The 10228-nt window shown below is 39.8% G+C and overlaps 1 protein-coding gene across 3 annotated transcripts in view; it reads left to right on the top strand.

Annotated features, from left to right (window-relative positions):
• The first annotated feature begins 3911 nt into the window (after positions 1-3911).
• PCYT1B (phosphate cytidylyltransferase 1B, choline) overlaps positions 3912-10228 on the top strand; it is a 122767-nt gene continuing 116450 nt past the window's right edge. For all 3 annotated transcript variants that reach the window (XM_081949274.1, XM_081949273.1, XM_081949272.1), the window contains exon 1: positions 3912-4232. In XM_081949274.1, coding sequence (XP_081805400.1) covers positions 4116-4232 — 117 coding nt within the window. In that variant the 5' untranslated portion in view covers positions 3912-4115. The remainder of the gene's footprint in view (positions 4233-10228) is intronic.

The raw sequence follows: 10228 nt of genomic DNA, 5'->3' as shown, positions 1-10228 counted from the left end.
TTGGGCAGTTACCATTCCCCCCCTTTCTTTTCCCTCCCTTTGTATTCAAAGTGACACTTAGCCGCTGTTTTAAATCTCTGGACAAATTTTTTAAAGCTCCGAATTTAATTTTTTCTTTACCCTTGGGTTGGCCAGCGTTTCTCCTGGTCCCAACACTCCGTCTTATCACTGCTACTGCTCCAAACTTGGTCCAGATATCCCTGCTCTAGAGCGGTCATTGAAGATGGTCAACACCCCTGCCACCGGTCTGAAGAACTTGTTTCGTACCTGCCGAGGATCTTGCCTTGTTCCTTGTGGTCATTTGAAATGCCTCTTCTTCACCATCCCTTCAGGATGGTTCTGGCCCAAAGGCCTCCCGACGATGGTTCACCGGCTGGGTTTTTCGCGAGGTTCCTCGGAGCTTGCTGTTTTCCCAGCCATTCCCGTTGCTACACTTCCAGTTTGGGATGAAATGAACCTGTCTTAAAAACAGGTCCGTTACATCCCAAATGACAGTATTTCTTGTGCTTTTGGACAGTTCTACAATAAGGTCCATGGAGATCTCTCTCCAGGGTGCTGGCCTACATCAACCTGGAAGCAAAAATGGGGCTCAGGGGCACTGCACAAGTCCCCAAAATGCAACGCATGTCCCTATCCATGCCCCATTTTGAGCCTGGACGCCTCCTGCACCAACTTGAAAGCCAAAATAGGGCTCAGGGGTCCCAAAATGCAATGAGAGCACCCACACACACTTCCACCCTGCCCCCTTGCACATGCACATGCATCCCACCCCCTGCGCATGCATGGCAGAAATCCAAAGATCAGCTGGTCAGCAGGAGGTTCATGCACAGTGGAGCTGTGCTGGGGTGACAACTGGTGTGCCCGCAAAGAGGGCTCTACGTTCCACTGTGGCATGTGTGCCATAGGTTTGCCATCACAGGCCTAGGTAGTCTATTTTCTCTTTGTGGAATTCGCACTTTGATAGCTTAGCATAAAGTTTTGCGGCACAGAGTTTATCTAGGACTGCTTGGACAAGTCTCACATGCTCTACTTCAGAGTAGATTAATACATTATCAAGATAAACCAAAAATCCCTTATAGAGATGCTCATGCAGCACCTTGTTGATCAATTGCATGAATACAGGGGAGGGGGGGGGGCTTGTAACCCAAAGCAGAGTATGTTAAATTGGAAGCATCCAAAAGGACAATGAAACACTGTTTTCCACTTGCCCCCTCCCTTATTCTAACTCTGTAATAGGCTTCACACAGATCTCATTTGGAGAAAATCTTCTCCTTAGAGAGGTGGGCCAGCATGTCTTTCATGCACACTGCATTCAGACACCTATAATTAACACATAAGCAAAGATAATAATATTTCTTCTCCCTGAACAGTAGTGGGATGGCTACTTTGGGTTGAGCTGGCTCAATGAAATCTCAGGCTATGTTTTTGTCCATGAAGGTGCGCAACTCCTCTAGCTTCCTAGGGGCCATGGAATACAGTTTTGGCTTTGGTAAATTAGCTCTGGGGAGGATCTCAATGGCACAGTCTGTGGGTTGATGAGGGGGCAGTTCATCCAAGCACTCTTCACTAAAAACCTCAGCCAGGTCCCTGTATTCTCGGGGGATGCCTTATGTTCCAGCTGGGGAGCTCTCTCAGCTCCTGCTCTGGGTATGTTTCCCAGCCCCAGAAACTGGCATAGGGGAGTCAGCAGGGGTAGCCACTGCCCTGTCTGCTCCGATGGTGGTGTCTGCAGCTGTCAGCCTCTACTTTGCCTGCTAGCTATCAGCTGCCATAGAAACAGGGAGGGAGGGGGCTGAGGTATTTGGGATAGAGAATTTCTGGTGCTGGAGGAGTTCTCAAGAGGGAGTTTAGTTCTCACCATCTTCTGCGCATGCTGATGGCTTGTGTTTGAAGTTGGTCAAGGCCAACCATCTCTGCATAGCAACTGGCTGAGGCGTTTTGAAGATGCACCCCATATGACACCTTTGGAGCTGCAGATTGGTCATTGGGTTGGGGTAATTGTGGGGAGGGTGCAGGGTAAACGTTTGATATGTACATGTTCGTGCCTTTTTGGCTCAGATCGTGCTTTCCTTTCACTGCTTTCTTTTCATAACCAGTAAAAGTATCTTTATCTCTACAAAAATGAAGTTGGGAGTTTTCTTTCTTGGTTATTGAAGGAGGCACGCCTGACTGCAGCTCCCAGAGGGGCTTTTTATAATCTGTTCTGCCCCACCTATCTGTTTCCTGTTCCTGTGTAAGAAATGTATTCTGATTGGTTGCCAGGCTCCCATGGGCCCGTGCAAGGGCAACCCTCTAGGCTGAGTTTTGAATTCAGGTTTGATTGAGTTCAGATGCCATGTGATCAGTTGAGTAAAGGCTTATATTATCATGCCTTCATTGTCACTGCCAGAACTCTACACCCATCCCCCTGGAGCTGAAGGGGAGAACTCTTTATTATGTAAAGTGGACTAGCTTGGCCTTCTTAATGGCCCATTGATAAAGTGAGGATGGCAGGAAGCTGCAGGAATTTACTTAGTTTTTAAAATGTGTTTCTCCCTTTTTTCACATCCAGGAAAATATAATATTCTGCCTTATCAATATTTCCTAGGATATTTCATTTTTCTGGGAGAGGGCTAGGTGATAACTTCCTACAGTTGGAACAAATCATACAATTTTGATTTTTATATGATAACTGCAGCGAGTTGCACAAAAATAGAAAGATTTTGCATTACCTACAATTAGTGAAGATAATGAAACTGTCTGAGATAGCTAAACTGACTTTTTTGATCAGAGAAAAGACAATATCTATGTTTATTGCTGATGGGAAACATTGTATAGACTTTTTGTATGAAACAGAAAAAATGAACTTATGATATATGGCTTTGATTATTACACAAGATAGACCAGTATTTCTCAACCTTGACAGCTTTAAAATGTGTAGATGACAATTCCCAGAATTCTCCATGCTGGATGGAAAATTCAGAGTGTTGAAGCCCGCACATCTTAAAGCTGTCAAGGTTGACAAACACTGGGATAAATGATAAAAACAAGATAGTTCTGTGGTGACTCATAAAGTAGGTTATAAATCTATATTGGCATTTATAACTGCTCTACAGTAAAGAAGATAGCAAACTACTTCTTTGTATATCTTTCTTTTTCCTTTTTTCCCCTTTTTTCCACTTTTAGTTTTCGCTTTATTTTTTTCTTTATTTTTCTTTTCTTTTTTAAACGTCATATTATTTTGAATTAGTTTTAAATTCCCTTTAAAAAATATTTACTTAAAATTATATCAGTTATGTTTATCTCTAGTTAACATAAGTCAGCATTATTTCATCACTGACTTACATACAGTAGATGGTTATTACTAAGAGGAGCTGTCCCTTCAGTACCAGAACAAAGTTGTGTAAGAACTGGAATGCAAGGTTGAAATAATAGTGTGGAAATTATTATGACAAGTTTGAGATGAATTTATGAATTCTCAACTCACTCAGCATTGTTAAAGCCAGGGCTAAATTAGCTCAATATTTTTCTCTATATTTCTTCTCAGTTTATGACTTCCCATTATGCTCGTCTTGCCCTCTTTTTCTAAATCATACATTTATTTTTAAATACAGAAATAGAATTTTAAACTTAGAGCAATTCAGTCATCAAAATCCCAGTATGTGTCTTTTTATTTAAAAGAATAGGAAAAAAATGTAAAATAAAATAAGTGTAATATAATGTACATTTAATAATAAATGTAAAAAAATATTATTAAATGTATAAAGTCATGTGACACTTAAGCAGAAAAGCATTAAATGAAGGGAATAAGGCATTCATATCAATCTGCCTCCCAGCATATATCAGCTACTTCAATCAAAGTGGTACTATGATGACAGTAACCAACCAGAATGCACCATGCAAATTAGAATACTATATCATGTACCAACTGCTCTGCTGCTAGCTGGTTGTTATAGTGATAAGCTGAGGCCTTGCCTCTTGGCTTCTTCTTGAAAGAAAAACCTTTAATTTATCAAGGGAATGAAATGAAGAGAAGGGGAAGAAGGTGAGGGAGAGAAAGAATTACCTGAGAAAACATTATCTGACTGAGAAGAGAATAGCAGAAAGGCCATCATCACAAGAAGCATTCACTGGCCATGCCAGTGCTCGCAACTAATGCTGAGTCAGAAACAGGTATCCCAAAATCCTTTTCTAATGAGCTTCCTTCAGAAATCATGGAGGAGATAGAGCACACATGTCCTCAGCCTCGACTGGTAAGTAAAAGACAAAGGATACTTTCTTTTTTCTTTTTTGCCTTCTTGAGCTCAGTGCATTATGAGGTTATAGACTAATCCTGCTTTATACTCTGAATAGAAATATAAAAAAGGACCTGATCTGTGTTAGCTCTGTGTTTGCTTTCTTTATTATAAGAATATGGTCAAAGCAATTATTGTGCAGAGAGAAAATCTGGGATTCTAGTATGTTTCTGCAGCCTGGCTTTTTTCAAACAAAAAGTCCATCCATCTCTACAGTAGGCTTTTCTTCTAGCCTTTATTAGATTTGCCACAAAACTTAATCCTTGTCTGTTAATTTACATTTTTACTTATTAAAACAAATTTGCTTAGACACAGATTTTCACATTAATTTTTTAAAAGCATACTCAGAGAACATTGGGAAAGAATATCACAGTTCATTCTCTTTTTTCCTGAGATGCAGTCAAACTATATATATAAATCATCTGAAATAGTATATGTCACTTTCAAGTAGTTCAGCACATATGAGTTGGGAGAATTATCTTAGGAGAAAATCTGCATTTCCTCAGTAATTTACCTATTGAAGCAGTGCACATAAAGAATCCAGTTGTGTATGGAATATAGCATCTTTTCCTCGTTGCCTAACATGTCTTAAAAGTAGATTTCATTCATTTTCATTGGCATAATTTTGCATATAAATTTTCAACTAAAGGAAACTGTGTTCTAAAAAGTAGAAAGGATAAGAGTTTGTTCTGTTCTTTGTTTTATTAGCTTTGTGTGAACTTCCATAAGAATTTATTAAGAATTTGCATGGAAGGAAGCAATCGTTTTAGGAGATAATGAGATTTGGAAGACAAACATATTTTTTCCTGATTTATATGTGTGGGACGAGAACATTATCTCTAAAAGTAAGGAAGCAATGCTACACCTGAAAGTAAGTGTAGTTAAGATTAGACCAGAACACCTAACCTTGTCTATCCACAATGGCCCAGTAACTGTGCTCTCTGTATTAACAGAAGTTACAAAAATCAAAATAACAAAAAGCAAAAATATATCATTTTCTCCATTGTAGGAAAAACTTTTCCTATGGAATTCTATTGATGTATTCTTGGTAGTGGCTAACTGAGAAAGCAAAACTCAGAAGAGTTTACTGTAAATAGGAAGTAGTTAATGTTTTCTCGCTCAAAAATAAACAGTGAACTTACCAAGTAAATTCTTTGGGGGATTTTTAAATATTAAAATAAATTTTAATACATTTTAAAAGCCATTAGTGGCTCATAGTATATTATAGATAATAGATTGTAGTAATAGGTTTCCATATATCTTATTATTCTGTTAATAACATGGGGAAAGCTATTTGAACTGTTTCCTATATTAATTATTATAAATATATTCCTATTGAAATTTGTGGCAAAGTAAGGATTTTAAAACATATAATTCCACTACTTAAAAAATAACATAGAAGCATAATATTTTTATGGATACTACAATTTTATGAACAGTGTAAGAAATTAAAACTTCCAAACCTATTAATGAATTCTAAATTTATTAAATCAAAGTTATAAACATTGTTTTGGACAGTTTATAGAACTCTTATGCTTCAAAAATGCATTTCTACAAAAGTAGTTATATTAGTCTGTTGCAGGAAAAACAGCAACGCTCTGGCAATTTCAAGTTTAGCAAATTATTATTATTAGATGTAGTCAAACTTAGTACATTCTATGAATTTAATGAACAATATAGTCCATGAAAACATAACCTATAAAACATTTCTGTAATAACTTTATACAGGACTATATGCATTACTGCATATCATCAATCTACAGAAACATAGAAAGTAAAAGACATTTTATTCCCATTTGATTCACTTCCTACATTTTTTTAGAAACACCATGGAAGTGATTTGCCATTACCTTCGCATTATTTTTTCAACTTTACAATCTAACAACAACTCTTGAATTCACTGAGAGTCTCCTAAACAAGTATTAGCCAGGCCTATCTCCAAGCTCAAGTTTCCAAGCTCAACCAAGGTCATAAAATTATTGCCACCTATTGAGTTATGCAAGAAAATGAAGATTATATCTATTATAGGGACATCTCTGGAAAAACACAATGGCAAGCATATTTTGATAGGAAGAAAACTGTTCTAGCTAAAAAGAATAACAACAGTAAAAATGAATATTTAGCAAAGCATAACATCATATTACAAATGATTCCATTAAGAATTATAAATAAAGTATTAAATGGATGGCTGAAACAAATAACTAACTTTAGTCAAAAGATGTCATTAAGTCCAAGACCTGGAATGATGGAGTGGATTGGCAATATCAACGTCAAATTGTATAATCAAGTTAGTTCTCTAACAAGGATTACTAGCTAGATAAAATCATTTTTATCTACATTGCTTCTACCAAAGGAGCAATATTTTATATACTGAATACCTCTACCAAGGATATTGTATATCTATTAAATAATTATTTTCATAAAGGTGAATATACAAAAAGTGACCAGTGTCAGCGTTCCAAATATCATGCAGAATTAAATCATTGTCCAAGGCAAAGTAGTCCTTAAAACTCCAATTTAATAAGACAGGCATGTTGGCATTAAGCTGGTGAAATTTCAACTCTAAGGTACATCCGGTGAATTCCCCAAGTTAAAAGTTCATCATCTATCCCCACACCCCATAATTCATCACATGGTCCAATCTTCATCTTCCACTCTGGCATGTACACCCCTCTTCTTCCGGCCAGGTGTCGAGGTGCAGAGACAAAAGACGACCTTGAGCTTCTAAGAAATCCATAACAATACATTCCACAATCCTACTCCTTTCTATTCCCCCCTCCCAACTACTATACCAACGAAACAGCATAATATGTATGTTTTAATTATGTGGCAGGCCAAAGATCCTAAAAGGAACAAAATTACAGGCCTGACAGGTGGCCTCTCCTCAAGAGAAAAACGTTTCCTGAAGAGAGAATAACATAAATGTTAACTATCAAAATTTAACCACCTCTTCCTCCCCCAGGGGGACCCTTTGGCTTATCAGGGAATTTCTCATGGAATTGCTTCACTAATTTATCTGCTTTCAGATCCCAACTTTTCACCCACGTAGCTTCTGACAAAGGGTATCCCTTCCAATGCACTAAATATTGTAAACGACCTCTATACAGCCTGGAATCTAATATTTTTTTCACTTCATAATGTGTTTCCCCTTCTACCACTACGGGAGGAGGTGGAGTTTGGGTGGATGGTCTCGTGCTAGACTCCCTTACCGGCTTCAATAAGCTACAATGGAATACCGGCTAAATTTTCCCTAAGAGTCTGGGTAGGCTGAGTCGAACTGTAACTGGGTTAATTATCTTTTCTATTGGGAAAGGACCTAGAAATTTTGGACCTAATTTCTTACTAGGCATCTTTAATCTTATGTATTTAGTAGACAAAAAAACTTTGTCCCCCACTCGAAAGGGGGGTTGTAGGGAACGATGTTTATCAGCTTGCTTCTTGTAGGCTTCTGCCGCATCTGTTAGCGCCTTTTTGGTATTCTCCCATTCCTTCTTTAGTGCCTCCAGCCATTCATTCAGGGACATGGATGAGGGAGGTTCCTTAGGTAGTTCAGGCATGGGAACGAATTCCATGCCACTGGTAATCTGGAAAGGAGTTAATCCGGTACTGCTGTGAACCATATTATTATATGCTACTTCAGCGAAAGGTAGCAAGTCCGACCAATTGTCTTGCTGATAGTCCACATAACACCGGATATACTGTTCCACCATCGCATTGGCCCTCTCTGCTGCCCCATTTGTGCTGGGATGAAATGCTGAGCTGAGTCCCTGCGTGGACCCGATCGATTTTAGGAATTCTCTCCAGAACTTGGCGGTGAATTGAACTCCGCGATCTGAAATGATCCTTTTTGGAACTCCATGTAGGCGATAAATGTGTTTCACAAACATTTTCGCTAATTTCTTTGCGGATGGTAGGCTTGAACAAGCGATAAAGTGTGCTTGCTTGGAAAATAAATCAATAACTGTCCAGATTACTTTATTACCACTGCTATCTGGAAGTTCGACAATGAAGTCCATTGCTATCTCTTCCCATGGTCAGCTAGGGTTGGCCACTTGTTGTAGTAGTCCAGGGGGCTTTCCCGGACGGGTTTTCATTGTTGCACAAGTAGCACAGCTTTTTACATAATCTTCCACCTCCGACCTCATCTTTGGCCACCAAAATTGACGTCTAGCGAGGTGGAGAGTTTTCAGGAATCCGAAATGACCTCCTAGTTTCGCATCATGACTCCGCTGTAGCACTTGCAATCTCATTTCTGCAGGGACGTACAGTTTGGATCCCTTCCAGGCTACGCCATCATTAATCGTTAGGATGTCTTTGTTGTTGTTGAACCATGGGTCTGTCTGGAGGGCTGCTTTCAGTTCGGTTCTCAGTTTATTTTGGCTTCGACTGGTGACTTGAGCTGCCTTTTGGTGAGAAGGAGATATGATGGGGTGGAAAATTTCTTCCTTCTTACTGTCAAACTGGGGTTTTCTCGACAGTGCATCTGCTAACAAGTTCTTCCCTGCGGGGATGTGTTTAATTCCAAATTTGAACCTTTGGAAATATTGGGCCCAACGGACCTGTTTGGGGGATAACTTTCAATGGGCAAGGAGAGTTTCGAGGTTTTTATGATCAGTCCATACCTCGAACGGTATATCCCCCCCTTCCAGGAGATGCCTCCAGGTGAGCATGCTCCATCTGATCGCGAATGCCTCCTTCTCCCAAATGGGCCACCTTCTTTCCATAGTGGTGAGTTTCTTGGAGATGTAAGCGCATGGTAAGAGGTGGCCTTCTTTATTCTTTTGTAGTAGCACCGCAGCTATCGTGACATCACTGGCATCCATTTGGATTATGAAAGGTCGCTCTGGATCGGGGTGTTGCAATATGGGTTCTTGGGCAAAGAGCCGTTTTAATTTCTCAAAAGCCTTTTGACAGTCGATTGTCCATTTTAATGGTTGGTTTGCTTTTGGTTTAGTAGGGGAAGGCCCCGTTCTTAATAGGTCAGTCAATGGTAGGGCAATTTCAGCAAAGGTTGGAATAAACTGCCTATAAAAGTTTGCAAATCCAAGGAAGCTTTGTAATTGTTTGCGAGTGCTTGGAGGTTTCCAATCTAACACCGCTTTCACTTTTTCTGGGTCCATTTCTACTCCTTCATTGGAGATACGATATCCCAGATAATCTAGCGAGGTCTTGTGGAATTCACACTTTGACAATTTTGCATAAAGTTTGGCAGCTAGAAGTTTTTTCAGGACTTGCCGTACCAGTTTCACATGTTCTTCCATGGTCTCAGAGAAGATCAAGATGTCATCTAAATAAACGAGTACTCCGCGGTACAGGTGGTCGTGTAGCACTTCATTTATGTACTGCATGAATACTGCGGGTGCTCCTTGTAGTCCGAAAGGCATGACTTTATATTGGAAGCTGCCTAAGGGAGTATTAAAAGCGGTCTTCCACTCATCCCCTTTCCGGATTCGTATACGGTAATACGCCTCTCTCAAATCCAGCTTGGTGAAGATCTTGCCCTTAGCCAAGTGGTTCAACATATCTTTCATGAGAGGGAGGGGATAGGTATTCTTTTCGCATACCGCATTCAAAGCTCGTAAGTCCACACAGAGGCGAACCCCCCCATCTTTCTTTTCCCTGAAGAGCACTGGGGCCGCTACTTTTGATTTTGCTGGTTCAATAAACCCTCTTTTCAAATTGGTGTCGATGTACTTCCTCAATTCTATCATCTCTTTAGGCGTCATAGAGTACATTTTGGGCTTTGGTAAGGTTACCCCAGGTTTGAACTCTATGGCACAATCTGTGGCGTGGTGAGGTGGAAGGTAGTTTCCGTCTTCCTCACTGAACACCTCCACCAGATCCCAATAGATCTTTGGGACTCGTTGGATTCCCGGAAGTTTAGTGTTTGCTGCGGTTGCTGCAGGTTCTGGATGGGTTGGGCTGTTAGGTTCCAATGTTCCTGGGTGGCCTTT

The sequence above is a fragment of the Natrix helvetica genome (assembly GCF_964273705.1).
Source record: "Natrix helvetica genome assembly, chromosome: 3".
Lineage (NCBI taxonomy): Eukaryota > Metazoa > Chordata > Lepidosauria > Squamata > Natricidae > Natrix > Natrix helvetica.
The sequence above is the reverse complement of the archived record's forward strand: the minus strand, read 5'-3'. Positions and strand labels throughout refer to the sequence as shown.